Source organism: Triturus cristatus, chromosome 8, assembly GCF_964204655.1.
Source record: "Triturus cristatus chromosome 8, aTriCri1.1, whole genome shotgun sequence".
Classification (NCBI taxonomy): domain Eukaryota; kingdom Metazoa; phylum Chordata; class Amphibia; order Caudata; family Salamandridae; genus Triturus; species Triturus cristatus.
Genome location: NC_140591.1, coordinates 1,169,108,846 through 1,169,128,448, shown reverse-complemented (window position 1 = coordinate 1,169,128,448; position 19,603 = coordinate 1,169,108,846). Strand labels below are relative to the sequence as shown.

The 19,603-nt window shown below is 46.8% G+C and overlaps 1 protein-coding gene across 1 annotated transcript in view; it reads left to right on the top strand.

Annotated features, from left to right (window-relative positions):
• The window catches only part of COA5 (cytochrome c oxidase assembly factor 5), a 91,237-nt gene extending 77,848 nt beyond the window's left edge, over window positions 1–13,389 (top strand). The window contains exon 3 of the mRNA XM_085622815.1: window positions 12,946–13,389. Coding sequence (XP_085478941.1) covers window positions 12,946–12,987 — 42 coding nt within the window. The 3' untranslated portion in view covers window positions 12,988–13,389. The remainder of the gene's footprint in view (window positions 1–12,945) is intronic.
• Window positions 13,390–19,603: the final 6,214 nt, after the last annotated feature.

Genomic DNA, 19,603 nt, shown 5'->3' with positions numbered 1-19,603 from the left:
CACATTATAGTACTTGGTGTCATGTGACACAGAGCGCCACCATCTGACGCAAATGTCACCTGATAAGTAATGTAAACCCTTCTCCCCACCATAATAACAAAAAGATGCAACCAGAACTGGACTGGCCCAAAAGCAGCAGCAAATGCTGCTCAGTGTGCACATTCACCCTGCCAATAACAAGGATTACTGCCTTCACTATTGAAAAACATAGCCAATAGGTCTCGCCTTTGGGCCCTTATAAATATTTAGTTATGTAGCACAATATCCTTGGTTCTACAACATCAACCGTTGCATGGCTAAACACTTATAAGGTCCCGAAGGCGAGACCTATTGGCTATGCCAATGCTTGTTCAACTTTGTTTTACTGTTTTCTTGTGACTCGGTTCTACCGGGTCACACGAGTGCTGCCAACACTTCCTGGTTTGGAGTGATCACAGTGAAGCTCGTGGTCGGGAGGGTTCGCGACTCCATCGTGTCCCTAGATATTGAATCTTTTATTTTTTTAATTTCTCAGCAACAACTGAACGGATTTCCACCATTTAAAAAAAAGGACGCTTTCTGAATCAAGCACTACCTTTTTGCCAAATTTGGTGTAATTCCGTTCAGCAGTTCGGGCTGCCGCCGTGTCTAAAGTTTCCTATGGAAAATAACATGGAGAAAACCTGTTTCTCCGCCCCCAATGCGCAAATCACCCCAAAACTTTCAAGACAGGAGCTGACCGGAGCACCTCACTAGTTTTGAAAATTTCGCAAAGATTCGTCAAACGACACCAAAGTTATTAGGAAAACAAAAAATGCTTTTCCTATGGAAAATAGGCTCCAACTATAAGTACCTACTGGCAACCGCCAGTAGATATATACACACACACAAAAGTATCGAAGCACAGTTCCAGACAACAGTGCGTTTATTTCAAGTACAGAAGGCAGCATGCTCTTATTCCTTACGCGTTTCAGCTCCATAGTGAGCCTTGATCACAGGTGAGGCAGCTTGCCTGTAAGGAAATCACGTGGTTATTTATGAAATCAGGCTACCACGTGACTCACATAATTACATGGCATACATGTCCCAGAATGCACTATTAATATAAGGTGTTCTTTTCCATCTGCAACGTAAATTCAAATATTGCATGATTGCCTCAGGGGGATTTTCCACATGATTGCACTAAGGACAAAACTAAGAAATATACAACTGCAATGTTTTAAGAGGCAATCATGCAATATTTGAATTTACGTTGCAGGAATAAGAGCATGCTGCCTTCTGTACTTGAAATAAACGCACTGTTGTCTGAAACTGGGCTTCGATACTTTTGTGCGTGAATTCGACAGGCTGCTCCGTGCCTGCCTTTCCGAAGCCGCCCTGCAGGGTTGGAGGCTCCCCTTCACGGAGGTGTTGTGTGTATGTATGTATGTGTATATATATATATATATACATATATATATATATATATATATATATATATATATATATATATATACACACATACACATATACACATGTTATAGTTAGGTTGATATTTCACTCGTAAAAAACCAATGAAATTCCCCCGTTATAGTTAGTTCAGATAACTATAACTCGCGCGCCCGCAATCCACTGCTCATGACGTCACATATTACATCACTCATGACATGGTCAGTGGCATCACTCATGACATCATCCTTGTGATAGAGTGGCGGTCGCGCGAGTTATAGTTATCTGAACTAACTATAACGGGGGAATTTCATTGGTTTTTTACGAGTGAAATCTCCAGCTAACTATAACATGTGTGAAACCTATGGTTTTTTAAGTAAATTTGCAAGGTTTTTTGAATGCTAATTCCTAACTATAACGTATGTGAAACCTATGGTTTTTTCAGTGAATTTGTACGTTTTTTTAAATGCTAAGTTATGTATGTATTATTATGTTTTTTATATATTTATTTTACAATAAACTACGTATCAAAAAATGTTTTTGAATTTTTTTATTTTTTTTGTGTTTTTCACCGTGCGCGCAAGGTGCGCACACCCCCGCGATTTAAAAAAAAAAATGTTTTTTTCTGCCTTCGCGGTCCTTCAGGGACCCCCTGACAAAGGCTAGGGGGTCAGGAACTCTCTACCCTGCCCCCTTTTCACTTTCGCCGCCTTCCTTTTTCACTCTCGCACTGAAAACAAACTAAATGGCGGCCGATACTTCCTGATTTCGACCGATTCGAACGTTGACTAACATGTAACCACCAATCAGAATTACGCTCGCGCACGTTAGGGTGCTCACACGGTGCGCGCACGATGCGCGGCTATAGATATGTATGTGCTTTTAACTGCATTTTTCTCAGGAACTACTGAACAGATTGACTCCATATATGCAAAAGGCACATCCCTGAGCTGAGGACTACCTCTCTGCCAAATTTCAAATAATTCTGTTCAGCCGTTCGGGCTGTACCTTGGACTAAAGGTCCCTATGGAAAAATGCATGGGGAAAACGCGTTTTGGGACCCCCCTTTTTTCTCGGCCCCCGCTTGACGAATCCCCCCGAGACTTTTAGGGTACAAGCGGAGCGGAGCGCCCCACCTATTTTGAAAATTTCACATGGAATCGTCAACCGGCGCCAAAGTTATTCCAAATAGAATTTTCAGATTTCCTATGGGAACTCGGTCCTAACTATCTACTTACTGGCGACCGCCAGTAGATAAAATATATATATATATATATATATATTCACTTAAAAAACCATAGGTTTCACACAGGTTATAGTTAGGTGGACATTTCACTCGTAAAAAACCAATGAAATTCGCCCGTTATAGTTAGTTCAGATAACTATAACTCGCGCGCCCGCAATCCACTGCTCATGACGTCACATATTATATCACTCATGACATGGTCAGTGGCATCACTCATGACATCACTGATGACAGAGTGGCGGTCGCGCGAGTTATAGTTATCTGAACTAACTATAACGGGGGAATTTCATTGGTTTTTTACGAGTGAAATGTCCACCTAACTATAACCTGTGTGAAACCTATGGTTTTTTAAGTGAATTTGCAAGGTTTTTTAAATGCTAATTCCTAACTATAACGTATGTGAAACCTATGGTTTTTTCAGTGAATTTGTACGGTTTTTTAAATGCTAAGTTATGTATTTATTAATATAGATATGTTTTTTTTTAAGGTATTTCACCGTGCGATTTTTATACAAAAATTTAAAATGTTTATTTCACCCTTGGGGGTCCTTCTGTGACCCCCTGACAAAGGCTAGGGGGTCAGGAACTCTCTTCCCTGCCCCCTTTTCACGTTTTCCGCCTTTTTTCCCCCTTTCCTTTTCAGTGCGAGAGATAAAATGGCGGCCGACACTTCCTGATTTCGACCGATTCGAATGTTGACTGACATCTAACAACCAATCAGAATTTCGCTCGCGCACAGCACCGTGCGCGCACGTGCGAGCACGGTGCGCGCGTATAGATATTTATATGCTTTTAAATGCTATTTTCTCAGGAAATACTGAACAGATTGACACCAGACCTGCAAAAGGCACTTCCCTGACCTGAGGACTACCTCTCTGCCAAATTTCAAGTAATTCTGTTTAGCCGTTCGGGCTGTACCTTCGACTAAAGGTCCTATGGAAAAATGCATGGGGAAAACGTGTTTTGGGACCCCCCTTTTTTCTCGGCCCCCGCTTGACGAATCACCCCGAGACTTTCAGGGTAGGAGCTGAGCGGAGCGCCCCATTAGTTTTGAAAATTTCGCGAAGATTCGTCAACCGGCGCTAAAGTTATTCAAAATAGAATTTTGAGATTTCCTATGGAAACACGGTCCTAACTATAACTATCTACTGGAGACTGCCAGTAGAATGAATGAATGAATGAAAATATATATATATATATATATATATATATATTTCCCACCAAAGCCACATTGAAACTGCCGAACGCTAACGAACGGGTGCCTTCCATGCGTGCAAGTGGCTTAACGAATTTAAAATTGTCCCTCAATTTGATGGACAAGATATATATAGCTCTTACTCCTCGGGGGCGTGGCTACCGCGCCGATGGCGACGGATGCGTGAACTCAGAGCTCCGTGCCGGCCCAGCTCAAATATCCTGTTTCGAACACTGTTGCCTCGGATCCGGGGGCATGTACTCGAGCCCACAGAGATTGGGGGAGCCTTGGCCAGTTTTTGAACCAATTCAGGCACCGGAAGTGTCGCGCTGACCGTGGGAGGCGGATGGGTAGGCGCCAGCCTAATACCTGCAAAATGGCGCCAATTGCTGCCCTGAAGTAACTTTCGCGTTGGCTGTGGAGAGAGTGCGCCCGGCTGCACTTGGTACTTGTTGGACCAGCCTTGACAGCGCCGGAAGACGCTCCGCTGGCAGGACGGCACCTGCGGAGGACGACTGGAAAGGGCACTGACCGCTGAGACGCTCCTGGTGTGGGGATCAGAGTGCTGCGGCGAGGCCCACCAGCGCTGGTCTGCGACTCTGGTGGCTGGATTGGGGCGGCTACCTGTGCAGCGGGACACAGGGTTGGGACCCACAGCGCCTCATAGACACCTGGAGGAGTTGTACTGTCCCCAAGTTAACGCGTGGCGAGATCGCTTATTCCTCTCACGGCCTACATTGGTGGCTACTACTGATCCTCGGCGACTGTGTGCCCGGGGTCATGGGGAAACCGAGGGGCAAGCAGACGGGGATTCGTCAAGATCCTGACGACTCGGCCTCGGATCGCAGATGGCAGGACTCCGCTGAGACCTCGGCGGAGACGCTGGTCCAGCAACAATCGGCCCAGATCCTACAGGCAATAGCGGACACTAAGGGTACCCTACACCAGGACATCGCTAATGTGGTAGTTGGGCGGGGGCAGCTCAGGGGGGAACATAACAAGCTGGCCGACCGGGTCAAACAAACGGAGGCCTCCCTGGAGGACTTGACGCCGGTGCAGCAATCCCTCGCTGCTCAGATGGGGGACATTACCCACAGGGTTCAGACACTGGAGAAGAGAGCCGAGGATGCGGAAGGACGAAATCGACTGAATAATATCCGGGTACTGGGCCTACCGGAGGGAGTGGAAGGGGCTAGCATGATTGACTACCTGGAGTGCTGGCTTCGTGGCACTGTGGCACCCACCGGTTTGACTCAGTTCTATACGTTGGAAAGGCCCCACAGGGTGCCTGCATGTCCTCCAGCGCTGGGGAGACCTCCTCAGCAGGTGGTCGCCCGTTTGCTTCATTGTAAGGACAGGGATTTCCTACTGCAGAAAGCATGCTCTTCAGGACCCTATACAGTGGATAATTGTAAAGTATCAATTTTCCTTGATTATACGCTGGAGGTCCAGCGCCGCCGCACGTCTTTCTTGGTGGTCAAGAGGGCCTTGCGCGACGAGAGATTGCAGTACTCTCTGATGTGTCCGGCCCGATCACGGATAGTATTAGATGGCAAAACCCACTTTTGTGATGATCCGGAGGAGGCGTGGCAATGGATTGAAACCTACAAAACTGGTCATGGGCCGGTGAAACGTCAAAATGTGCCTGGCATGGGAGATCAGTGCTCGCGAATGTCGCGGCGAACACGGTGTCGCCGTACTGTCCTACAGGGGCCTACCACTTCCCAGACAGAGAAAGAATGGTCGGCTGCATTGCGGGCGGTGTTGGAGCTCCTGCAAGATCGCTATCTGTTGTCTGGAGCGGACACTGGATCGGAGAAGGTGACGGACGGTTCGGCATCCGACGAGTCCAATGCTGACAGTGTTAAATTGCCGCATGTCACACCTGGGACAGCTGATGGAATTATTTGACTGGTCTGATGGTTTGATGTAATTTTGCCTCGCTCTCTCTCTTCCTCCTTTGCTGCAGCTTGACCGCTTTGTTGATAGGCTGGTACTGTAATGTCTTTTTTTTTGTGCTGATGGGCTGTCGAGGGGGTTGGGCTGATTTATGATAGTGTTGAGTGCTCTCAGATGAGGGCATGCTGTACTGATCGGGGATTGGCACTGCACTGTTACTTGAACTGAATAATTTTTTTTTAATAATCCAGTTTATTGAGTTTAGATCAAACTACAATTTTCAAATTTACAGTGGCAGCAATATCAATCACATTATCTGAACAGTGTACAGCCATATGAGAAACGACAGAGACATGTGAATCAGTCTGCAGGATAAAGTCGTACATGAGGTCATCATGAATCAAAAAGGAAAAAGAAACACACCACCCGTCAGGACAACAGGTTGAACCATTTACCCCATATCTTTTCGAAGAGTTCAGGACAGCCCCGGGCTTTAAAGAGGGGCTCCTCCTGAATTCCACACCAGTCCACCCCCTGTCTCCACCTCCGCATAGTGGGGGGTTTGGCCTGGGACCATAGTGCCGCTATATCTCGCTTCGCCACCGCTGTCCCAAGGAACCGCTTGTCGGCCCGAGAGCCATCCAGGCCATCAAACACACCCAGAATCAGACGCAATCGGTCATGGGGTACCGTCAACCCCAGGGTCTGTGTGAGTTCTAGTTCCACACCCGCCCAGAATGGTGCAAGGATGGGGCACTGCCAGATCATATGGTAAAAATCCGCTGGGGCTTGATTGCAGCGAGTGCAGGTCGGGGAGGGCCGCAGCCGGGCTTTGTATAGGCGCGCAGGGGTGAGATATGCCGCGTGCAGGTAATAGAGTTGGACTAGACGCAATTTGGATGAGGTCATCCGGGTGAACTGAAATGTTTAACATGGAATGTCAGGGGTATACATACAATGGTGCAATGGCATATGGTACATGCTTATTTAGTGCGTCAAGGGGTTCAAATCGCTTTCCTCCAAGAGACGCATATTACACGTTGCGAGGGGTTCGCCCTGCAGCGTAGATGGAGAGGTTAGATTTTTTGCACTACGTATTCTGCTTTCGCGATGGGAGGGCTGATCTGGGTTAGCGCGGGGGAGCCTTTCCAGCCGGTGCAACTGCTAGTAGACCCAGATGGGAGGTATGTGGTGGTCACGGGTCGCCTTAATGGTAGGGATGTGGTGCTGAGTAGTGTTTATGCGCCCAACACGGAAAAACTGGCCTTTTTCACACACCTGTCCGGGAAACTGGTGTCTTACCTGACTGGTTCAGTGATTATGGGTGGGGATTTCAACTCTATCCCTGACATATCCTTAAATAGGTTGCATCCACGTCTCCCAGACGCCGCTATTCATAAGGTCTCTAGGGCCAGAAGGAATTAGCAACACCGGTGGGGATTGGTTGACCCTTGGCGGGCACACCACCCAGGGGAGCGCGATTATTCTTTCTTTTCAGCGCTCCACGAGCTCCATGTTAGATTAGATGCGATACTGTCCTCCCCTGACATACATGCGTTAGTTAAACATAGTGAATATCTCACTAGAACGTTGTCAGATCATAATCATAATCCACTACTCCTTCGGTTTCACTGGTCTCAGGCCCTCCCGCAATCCCGACTTGGCGCTTAAATCCGGAGCTACTAGAAGAAAAGGTCTATCGGGAGGTGGTGGGGGCTGGCATTACCCAATGTTTTCATGAGAACGTGGGCACGGCGTCTTCGACTGCTATGGAGTGGGATGCCTTTTGCCTTTATGGCTGTACTAAGGGGTCACTGTATTGCTAACATGGCGGGGTGCGGTTGCTGTGCAGGTTGAACGGATGCGCTGTTTTGACTATAAAAGGTATATAGCGCGCGCATGCAGAACGTGATGTAAATGTAAATGTATGGGTACTTTTATAGCGCACGACTACCCGGAGGCCTCTCGGAGCTTGTACGAATACCGCTGAGGAACCCTTCCTGGCCTTTCCCTGTGAAGTGTCCACTCCTGGGCACCCCCAAGGTGAAGCCAGGCATCCTAGCGTTGTTGGGCCCGTTGTGGAGATTAAGCAAGCTATTGCCCAGAGTTGCAGCGTGGGGCCCATGATTAGAATAGGCACCGAGGCGAGAAATCAGGTCCGAGGAATTATGAGCCCAAGACCCGCCAAGACCTGCTGAGGCGGGAATTGAACCCTGGTCCCGGACCAGACCTCTGCATCAGGGTCTGCCGCTCTAACCATTGAGCCACACTTCTCCACATTGAGCCACACTTCTCCACCGGATAAATCCGGTGCATTGCTGGCATGGTTGGCCAACCCCGCCCGACCAGGGACGGTCATCTTGGAATTGTGTAGCCCGACGGGGGAACTTTGTTATACCCATCAGGGGATTAATGATCAGTTCCTGGCCTACTATACCGATCTATATCAGAGGTAGGTGACACTGGCGATGAGGTCCTTGGAGAGTTCTTAGCCACGGCTGACCTTCCAAGCTTGGATAGGGAGCAAGCCGAACTTCTGGGCCAGGATACAACATTTGATGAAGTTAGGGGGTGATAAAACATATGGGGAGGAAAAAGACCCCTGGGGCTGATGGGCTGCCGATCGAGTTTTACCTGACCTATATGGATCTGTTAGCTCCTAAACTAGTATCTCTTTATAATGAAACGAAGGAGGCGGGTGCACTGCCGGTCACTACCCGAGAAGCCATTATTATCCCATTACTGAAACCAGGGAAGTAGCCTTCAGATAGGACAGCATATCGACCTCCAACCTGCTCACCACTGATTACAAAATTCTGAGTCGGATCCCAGCGACTCGTTTGCTCCCACACATGGTTCAATTGGTGCACTGGGATCAGGCGGGTTTCATCCCGACGCGGAACACAGCTATCAACGTGCGGCGCCTCTCGCATATCCTGGAAGCTGATTCCTACCCGACGGCAACCGCTGCCATTTTGTCTGTCGACATAGAAAAAGCGTTCAACAGCCTATAATGGCCCTACTTATTTCAGGTCATATCAGCTTTGGCCTGGGAGATTCGTTTGTGGCTTGGACGGCATTGTTATACAAATACTTCACTGTGCGGGTTAAGACAGGTGGACTGATTTCGGATGCTTGTGCTGTGAGCCGCGGGACGTGACAGGGATGTCCGCTCTCCCCCCTGCTGTTTGCCCTGGCCATAGAGCTGCTCGCGGCCCAGGCCCGGAACGGGGAGCGTTACCTAGGCCTCAGTGTACATGGTTGTACTCACTACATTGCGCTTTACGCCGATGACTTGCTCATGTTTCTAGCAAATATGACGGACGCCCTTGTCGGAGCGAAGTGCTTACTCCATGATCTTGAGACAGTGGCGGGACTCAAACTGAATTGGATGAAGTCATGCCTGTTCCCTACTGCTCCTTTGGAAGGGGGCCCCTTCGTTACTGACGGTGTGCAATGGGAGTATCGCTGTTTGACGTATCTTGGGACCCGCATTTATCATACGCAGGCCAACCTACTGGACGGCAATGTGGGGAGGGCCCTCCGGAGTCTGAAGGGTAACCTGGACTTTTGGGGGACCTTACCTCTCTCGGCAGCGGGTCGGGTGTCCCTTCTTAAAATGGTGGCTCTCCCCCGATTACTGTATTATTTTCGAACCCTGCCGATTTGGATTCCCGCGGCGGTTTTCAAACAAATTAATTCAATGATTACGGGTTTCCTCTGGGTGAGGGACAGGCGACGGGTGGCGCTGAAAACTCTAATAAGGCCATAGGCTGATGGTGGCCTGGCGGTGCCTGACTTTGAGACACACTATCTGGCAGCCCCGTTGCAGTGGCTTACTCAAGCAGTAGCGCTGGAATTTCGGGGACCGACTGAGCGGGATGGAGGGCGGGTGCCAGGTCAGGCGTTGTCTAGTATTCGGTTACAGTTACCACTGCAGCTCCAGCCCTAACTACTGAGTTACAAACGTTTCGGCTTTGCTGGAATAGGAGCCACCGAAGAGTGCAGATTGTGCGTCCCTATGCACCGGAGATTCCGTTAGCCGTGTGTACTGCGCTCCCGCATTAGGGCAACTGGGCCGCACTGACTGACTGGGGGGAGAGGGGACTGTATACGGTAGAGGATTTGTATGAGGATGGTAGCCTCCTGTCCTTTGATGCGTTACGGGACAGGTATGATCTTCCTCGGGGAGACTTTCTGCTTCATTCAGCTCTGGTCTCGGCCATCCAAAAACACTGGAGGGAGGGGCTGTCTGAACCACGGACCTCTATGACTTGTCAATATGTTGTAATGGCGGCGGGAACTATTAAAGCCGTTATGTGCTTATACAGGAGAATGACGCGCGAAGCGCTGACCCCGTTGCAGACACTCCAGCAGAAATGAGAGGAGGATTTAGGCAAAGAAATCCCTGAGAAGGTGTAGGCAGAATTGGTTAAGAGGGTGTGGAAAAGTACTAGAAATGCTCGTTTCCAACTAGTGCACTTTTTCATGCTGCATAGGGCGTTCCTCACCCCGGCCAAAATTAATACATATTTTAACACGGACACAGCGCTGTGCCCACGGTGTAACACAGAGGGTGCAGATTTACTTCATATGATGTGGGACTGTCCCCCAGCTTGGAACGTATTGGGAGGAGGTGATTTCACTATTGTGTGACATAACTGAAAGGGTCCTGGCTTACTCCACTAGTTTCCCCCACACATCCAAGATCACTAATAAATTCCTGGATCTGGGCCTTCTTCTGGCCAAAAAAGATATTACAACACACTGGAAGTCTAGGCGGGGCACCAGGGTCCAGAGGTGGAGAGCTGATTTTCTTAAATGGGCGGAATGCGAGGGCACAGTTAGACTGCAACTAGCTAGCCGAGCGAAAAGTGACAAAGCTTTAGAAGCCGCAAGGGCCTGGGAAGCACTGGTGCTATTATTAAAAGCCCCGGACACTGATTTAGATGTGGATTCTGCGGATGGTGGCCCGCATGTTTCGTCCGGTCCAGTATGAATTCCATGCCTGCCTGACTGTACCATTTAATTTCTGCACTTGTACTTGCCTTGTAGTTGCAATGTCCCTTACTATGTATCCCATGTTACCTGATTTGTGAACATTTGTGCCCTATTTTGATGCTATTGCAACGATTGCTTAGTGTGACACGCCGGGGAGGGGAAGGGATAAGAGGGTGGGGGGTGTAAGATTGTTTTTTTTTTTGTTTCTCTGCCCTGTGGCTATGGCATTGCTCTTATGGCGCTCATTGCTCATTGATTGTTGCTGTGATGATCCTACCTCATTCAGTTGGTTGACACCTGGAGCTATTAGCTTGGGATTGGCGCACAAACTTGTTAACTGCAAATATGTAACTAGCATTTGGTTACGGTCAGAGACTGTTATTGACTAATGTGCTCCAGTTTGCCTTTATATCCTGACAATGTTTGGGCGCGATTGTTTGGAAATAATAAAAATATATTAAGAAGAAAAAATAGCTCTCTTACTCCTCTTTTGTAAATACAACTCTAACAGCACCAATTTTTACTGTATGAAATAACATGGAAATATCAGTATGACAATATAACCACAAACAAGTGCAAAACCATAAAATGCCAAAGAAAGCTCACAATAGGGGACAGTTCTCAGGACTAGCTGCTGTGGACAGCTAATCCTTGGCAGCCATTGTGGAGCCAGAGCATAAATCCTGACACAGGGTAACCATCTGGCCTGATCCAACAGGTCTTAGCTGATCTGGTGAGGTTGGTGTTAACACCTGTCCCATAGGGGACCCATTTGTGCTCAGATATGGATTAATCCTATTTTGGTGGGAAAGCTCCAATGTCATTTACTGTGTTCAGGTCCGGTTTTCACAAAGGAGTCAAACCTATGTCAGACAGCCTATTTATAATAAATCCTGCTCTTTCTATAGGAGCAGTCGGAAAATCTTTTATCACATTTACATGTCTAATGTTCTCCTAACATTGTTCTAAAAGATTGCAAGTAATATTGAAGCAATAAACTAAGGTAGAGTAGCTCTTCATACTAATCCATCCTTTTGAACACTTTCCAAAACAAAAATAATTAATTGAAGCATTTTCAGAAGTATTTATATATTAGGATAATTAAATCACTTACAGCGAAAGTTACAATCTACTACACACAGATCTCCTGTAGTGGGATTCGATATCGGTTTTGTGCAATCAAGTGTGGAACTCGCTTTCCACCTGACCTCAGAAACCTTGCTAGCCTGGTACTATTCAAGAAAAATAAAACAAGTCTGATAAAATTCTGTTCTTGCTAAAAGGTTTTGGCTACTACTTCCCACCCTACCCACCTAAGGAGCGACAGAGCCCCTTATGAGTGGCAGGGTGACTTCTTACCTGCTAGCCATGCATACTTTTGGCTGGGGAACAGGAGGGGGCTAGATATGATCTACGCCCACCATACAGTGGTGCTAAGAAGTGACTCCCATCACAAGTTAGTACTTTTTAAAAAAGAATTAGATAAATAAACGGTTGGATAGAAAATAAACAATGCCAAAAAACAATCAAACTTAGTATTCAAACAGACAACTATCACTGAACCAGAATTCAGTAAATACATTTCTGCAAACTCTGCTTGTGATAAATAGGACATTTAATTGCCCACATTATTTCTCTCTTTGGAGGGTAGTCGTTAATTTGTAAATTTTACTGCCAGAAGGTTGGATTGAAATACAATAAAAAAGCAGATTCCTTATGATCTGAAGACCTGTTTCTTTCAAAGTCCCAAAAGTTAGATGGTTTACAGTCGATGGTATAGTACCTGATTTTCTCATTGTCAGCAGAGCTAATCAAACCTGTCCCTACAGACATGCTGTTTAGCAAGCACTTTTGTGAATGCTTAGTTACTCTTTTTGGGTGAACATTCATGCTTTACAAGCACATAAAACCATCATTTAGCTCTAGGCGGCTCCAACTGATCTAAAGGTGATCAGATAGTTTACATGGACTGAAATTATTTTTGGTGAATTTCCTGAAAAAAATTTTTTTCTCTTTTTATAAAAAAAAGTAAATGTAAGACTGTTATTAGCCTCGAAAAAAGCACAATGCATGCAGAGGCCTTAAATTGTGAAAAATGTCCATTTGTATTTTAAGCAAATTTTATATCTATTGCTATTATTAAGATGTTTCCAGTATAATACGTCAACAAGCTAAATTAACTGTGCTTGATGTTACAGTTGGATAACAGAACTAGATTCCGAGGAAGAAAAGGATACTGAAGCATTTGTGAAAAATGAGGAATGTGATAGACCAACCCATCTGTTTGTTTCAACCGATGCGCAAAGACATTCCTGGAAATGGAAGAATACTCGTGGCCTTTGCCAAGTCGGTTCATCTCCACTTTGAAAAATGATTGTTGCAGGAAGAGGGAGAGATGTATCCTCATACAGATGGGCATGATGTCAATCAAACGTGAAGTGCATATAGAGCTCAAACACAAAAGTCACCCCTAAGCCGATCCAGAGTTTACAGCTTTGGGTGTATGTGGAAACTAAGATGTAAATAATAAATATTAGGTTGTAATGAAGACAGTATAGATCGCACTAACTAATGGATTCAGTCATAGTCTGAATTGTATTGTGTACTGTTTTGTAATTAAAAGAACATTATGAACAAGTTTCCATCTGTTCATGTTACAGCGCATTTTATTGTGCATGGCGGTAACGAATACTAAGGTGGTAAATGTCCTGTGTGATTTGCATTGTCTTCCTGTGTTGAAAGACTCCAGGTTTTAGGACAGACAGAACTCTGACTCAATCCTTCCCTCGATGGTTCCCAAGTATTTGGACCTCTGGCTTCCCAGAGGTGTGCCTCACTAACCTGCACTCAGCTTTCAAAGAAGACCACTGCTGGTCTTTCCCCGTCTCTCGTCCATCATCATGCCAAAGCTGTACTTCTCCTGAACTCTCTTCTCTCCCTCTCTCTCTTACGATTTAATCTTCTTTTCTATTTATACATCTTTACATGCATTCCTTTTTATAACCTCTATTCCTGTCTTCATGTGGATACATAGTACATTCTGTGATGTGTCTGCATTTTTCTTATCTTTCCAACCCTACTGTGGGCAATTACAGTTACCTTCAGTGTAAGCTTTACTCTGGCCCTCATCTGTGGCGTAGGTCATCCCTGCATCCACTTTTAGGTCTTGCATAGAGACAGCTTTTAGCTGTCTGTTGCCGAATACTTTTTGTGAACAACGCAAATACTACTGTAGTATTTGTGTCAGCCAATTGCTGTAGAATAGCTTCTTTGCCATCATTTCGAGTGGATGACTTGTAACCTTCCACTGCTTACATTCAGAGAACTAGATTTCCTTTTTAGGTCGAGGACGTCCGGTCTGCCGAAAGGCAGAACCGGAAGTCGGAGATTTAATGACTTTGAGAAGAGGGGCTTGAACCCGCCCCTCTTCTCCCCTGTTCTCCATTGGCTGGCCTCTTGATTGCTGGCCAGCCATTGGAGAAGAGGTCAGTCATTCAGATTAGGCCCCGTCCTTTTCGGATCGGGGGCGTGTTTTTTGCAAGAAGTCTCAAGGAGGAGACAACAGCAAAACACGCCCCTGAATCCGAAAAGGACGCTGCGTTTCTCCGAGGCATTTCTGCTCTGCCTCGGAGAAAGGCTGTGGTGTTCCTGGCCCTCACCTCGCCCGCTTCCAACCCCTCGTTTGCTTCCGCACTTCCTCCAGGTCTCTGCGCCTTCGCCAGGACCTCACTCGCCCTTGACACCAGAAGAGGCCCTTTATAGACGAAGCCAAGCGCCTGGCAAAAACTGTTTCTGAACCGAGGCAGACGCCGACCTCACACGGCGCCTGTTTCGTGTAAGTACTGCCTGCACTTTCATACTCTGGAATTTGTGAAACGCTTGCCTGCCTACAAATAAGAAGGACAAAAATAAACGTAACCTTTCGCAGTAATCTTCTGCTGAGCTCACTCTCATTATTTGCGTATTCCTAGTCTCACTTCCCCATCGCGGCGCTTCTGTTTACGGGAACTCCCTCTTCGCGTTCCAGGCCCGAGGCGCTGTGGGCAGGTCCGGGGCTGCCCTCCTCCTGGCTTATTGAAGTGACTGGCGTTGGCTGCTTGCAGTACACATGAAAGGGCTTCAGGTCACTTAAGAACGGTACCGACCACAGCTTTCCATTAGTAGGCTCGCGGCTTTAAGGAGGGTAGTTTCTGGCAGGTTTCAAAAGTGGCAGGAATTCAAAACGGGCCCATTCCGGACGGTGTTTTTATTCCTTATTAACTTTAACAGACGCACAGGTCGAATGAATGTAAAATCCCTTCAGGTCATCCATGTCAGCGATGTTATGATATAAAGTTTTTTATAGCGCTTGGATACCCGAATGTGTCTTGGCGCTGTGCTGCATGCGGGCGATCAGCGAGGCAGGATAAGTTCCAAATGATCTGGGTTTTAGAAGAGCGACGTCTTTAATGCTTCATTTCAAAAGAGAGCGAATTCTACAATTTAGCGGTAATGGCCACAAAGCTCTTGCTGCCCCAACAGACAAGTCTGAAATTGGGCACCACGTAAGCGCCTAGGCGGTGTATACCAGTCAAAGCGTTGCCTAAGGGCAACTGACCAATACTGTGTAGTGCCTTAAACTCCCCCGCGAAACAAGCATTTACAATGCAACGGTCTCGGCATTGTTAAATGCTGCTGGAGGTAAATGGAAAAGGAGGGGGGGGGGGGCACATGTCCTCGCGCACCGCTCGGACATTAAAGGCGTCTGCAGGTTATAAAGTGGTGCGTGCAGGGATATGTACACAGCGCCCATCAAACAAGGACTGCAGTGCCATCCCTCACCCGTGCCACGGCTGCGTGGCAAGCCCGGAGTCAGGCCCGGGGGAGGGGTGCTTAGGAACGGGAGCAGTATTTCACTGGAAGAAAATCCATGGCCACCTCCAGTTTTACAGTATGCGTTTTATGTCAATAGATACAAGACAGGAAGTGCCCACAAATAAACAAGGGGATCAGCGGCTGAAAAAGCGAGTGATATTCTGACAGTCGCACCTCTTCCAAGACTCTCCACTGACTGTCACAAAGCGTCTTCACACACTGCTGATACAACTCGCTATGAGCGCCCAATTAACATTATTAATCAATAGCACGGCGATACCTAAAAGCAGGCAATAAATCACAGCCGAAAAAATATTATTTCTTCTGTTTACATTAATTAAAGCGCCTCATCCGACTGCTTTAATGAGCTGCGCGGCACACACTCAAGAAAAGACACATTGATCCGAAATTGCAGTATTTTGCACTCCTTAAAGTGGCTTTTCCCCCGCTAAATTAGCGTTATTACCACGGCGATTACCAGATTATATCATTTATGGCTGGCTATACGTGCGTTATTCTCTTGTTTATAGTCGATAAGGCACCTTTAATGGTTGTTCAGTCAACTACACAACAGTGCAAGCATGTAACAATACCCCACGGGCTTGATATGCATCAGTATCCTGTTTGTACTCTTAAAGTGCCTTACATTACGTGTTTGAACCATTTTCAAAATAATGTAAGCATTTCTTCAATAGATCGCAGTGATACAAGCATTACGCTCAAGCCCAAAGTGCCTACAATTCATGCCTGACCCAATTGCCGAGTGTATCCACACACGCACAGAATAAACCACGCCGAAAGTGCAGGTTACTTCTTGTTTACAGACCCAACGTGCAAAGTGCAGCGATTCTACCATACAACAAGAACGTAATACTATAAACAGCTGAGATGCAAAATACATTCTCTTGCCCCCACATGGAAAAAAAACAACGCGTTTCATCTTTAAATAGATTACTAATATTATAAACAAAGAGTACATTTCAAACACCTAACCCTGAACGTATTTTCCACTTGCCTAAAACCATTTCAATAAAGTGCTTTAAACAATATCAAGTCCAGAAGGGTTCACGCAAGATAGAAAAAGTGGGTAACAGAAGTGGGGTTCCTTCTGTTTACATTGCTTAAAGTGCCTGCACTACCTCACCTCTCCCCCGCTCCCCCCCCCCACCTTATCGCCGGGGTATAGCCCAGCCTCCCCTTAGCCACAAACAGCTTCCCTCCTTTTCCTTTCACAATGGCACCGATCGGGAGCTGCCCCCTTTCAATCTGCTCGGGGTTTCTGCCCCCACCCCCTTCTCTCTGGCTTCCTGGACAGATGTACACAGGAGAGAGAGAGGGGGAGAGACTTCTTTCTCCTTCCTCCTGCCCTGCGAGAGAGGCCCCCAGGTCCCAACTGGCTTTCAAAAGCCAGACTGCAAGGAATTTACCCAGGCAGCTTCCCAAAGCCGGAGAAACATGTCCCAGCCCCTTTCCCCCTCCCCCTCTCTACACCACCAAGCCTAACAAGCATTTACAATGCAATGGTCTCGGCATTGGTAAAGTTAGAGCTATTGACATTGCTCATGACATTATTTTTGTTTATGTTTTTGTTTTTAAAACATTTAAAGAAACGGCATTGTCATGAGCAATGCCAATAGCTCTAACTTTAACAATGCCGAGACCGTTGCATTGTAAATGCTTGTTCTATCAGCACTCCGGGGGAGTGCATGCATTTCCTTGCACTCCCTCATGTGTAGCTCTCCCCTCAAATTCCTCAACCCACAGTCTCTTTGTTGCATTGAATACCCCCTGTTTATTTGTTGCTTCTTCAACCCCTCCCCAGCTGGCATATTTTGGCCTTATCCAAATCCAAAAGTCACCATAGCCCCCCGCCCTCCCCGTTACTCTCAGTGACGATTACTTCCTGTTCCACATCAATAAACAAGCATGTGTTTGTCAATGCAGAACAGCATCATCTAAAAGTTAGGGTAACGCGATTGAAAGGCGATATTTTTGGCTTTGCCAGTTCTTGTTGTGTTGGCATGGACTGGATGTTTTGCTCACTGCCCAGCACTTGTGACACCCTATGGGGCCTGAGTTGAGCCTCACAAAACCTTAAATACCTAAATAGTATAATATCAAGGAACTGCTCTCTGGCCTTTATTTAGTTTGTACAGCAAGAGTTAGTCTAGTTATCTGCAGCGCCAGGAGGCTCCGTCAGGAGTGACAGTTGCGCTATATAAACCTTCCTTTTCATTTCATTTCATTTCATCAATCTGGTGACATATTAAAGGGTAGTTATTCTCACCTCCCACTGCCACGTGATGAACTGCAAGAATGGTGTGCACTGGCTCCATGTGCTTGTGGTGAGTGATTGCCAGGCAGACGCAGGTTTCTACAGCAAAACTAGCAACAACACACGCAGGAGACTAGGAGATCATGTGCAACAGTTTATATATAATATCTCTGTTGAATGCATCTTTACAAAGTGGTTACGTCCCAAAATTGTAATTTCTACAAGATCAAATATTTGTGCTTAATATTGGGCCTTTTTAACTGCTACCATCAGCAAGCATGGCTTCATATGCGATCGGTTTCACAAGGATTATAGATTCATTACAATAGAGTAAGGCCCACACCAAATGTTTAGTTTGTATGCATACGTGTTGTGAATTTCCCCATAATCTGTTAGATTAGTGTAGGTGTCTGGCTTAGTATATGGTGCACCCATATTTAAGTGAAGCACCTTGCACTAATCCAGACAACCCTTATGGTGATATTAGTGGTCTTAGACAACCATAGAAAGCTTTCTAATGTGGTAGCTGTTGAGAGTAGCCTACAGGCTCAGTCCAGAAGGAGAGTTAAGCAGCTTGTTTTACCAGAACTAATCCTATAGTGTAGGTTAAACAAAAGACAACCACACAGTGTAGTTCTCAAAATTGTTATATTTATTATACACACTCACTAATACATTGGTATATCTCCCACCTGGAGATAGCAACACAATATTTCCAATGTAAAACAGGTAAGTTAGCTCAAATACACAGTGGTCCCCAGGAAGAGACCAAACCATATACTAAAGAAGTGAAATGTGAACTGCGGCCTCAGTCGGGACTAGGGCCAGAAGACTCAGAAGAGCTAGGGACACAAAGAACCACCGGAGGTAAGTGCCCAGGAACCCCACGGAGGCTTTGCGCAGAGTGGAAACTCAGCCGCATAATCCATGCAAGTCAATAGGACAGTCGTGGTTGCAGTTTTTAAGAAGGACCCTTCCTAGTCGATCCTGAAGAAACCCAGTGGAAGACAGAAGGTTAGAGAGTCACCCCCCCATGGATACCCAAGGAACCAGGATACCTACACCAGGGAAGCCGTGTGCATAGGTGCAAATTGAGGTCGGAAACCGCGGTAGACCACAATAGAGGACTTCAGAAAAGACGCCGCCGACAAGAAGGTGATAGAGTGTGGTGGAATCCAATGATGGATTCTTGAATAGGAGAACCTGCAAGCAGAGGGGACGACAGAGCCTATGCCACTCTGGAGTGAACAGGAGCCACGAAAGACCAATGACCACCGATGACGGAAGATGCAGGAGTGATGACAGTGACCTTGTCCCTGCAGCTGTGAGTACCAGGCGACGCTGTGCAAGACCAGGGGTTGTTTATGAGCAGCCCCATGTCAGGAGTCAAGAACCAGGGGGTCCGTGTCCGTCGGGAACACCAACCAACCTTGGCAGCAGCAACAGACGTGGTAAACAAAAAAGGTGCAGCGTTGGGACCAGCAAGGTCCAAGGGACTCGCCAAGTGTAGGAGAGTCAGAGCAGGCCCGAGCAAGCAGGGGAGCCCACTTAAGCAACAGAAGACCCTCAAGAGGACCCACAGGCTGAAGGCACAGGAGTTGCAAGAGGACCTCAAGCAGCTCACCAAATATGTAGGCCCATCGTGCAGAGGTTTTGGTGAGGACGAAGATCTTGGTAGGAAGAGCTACTGGAGGCTGTGGCTTCTTGTAGCCCGAGGATCTCTGGAG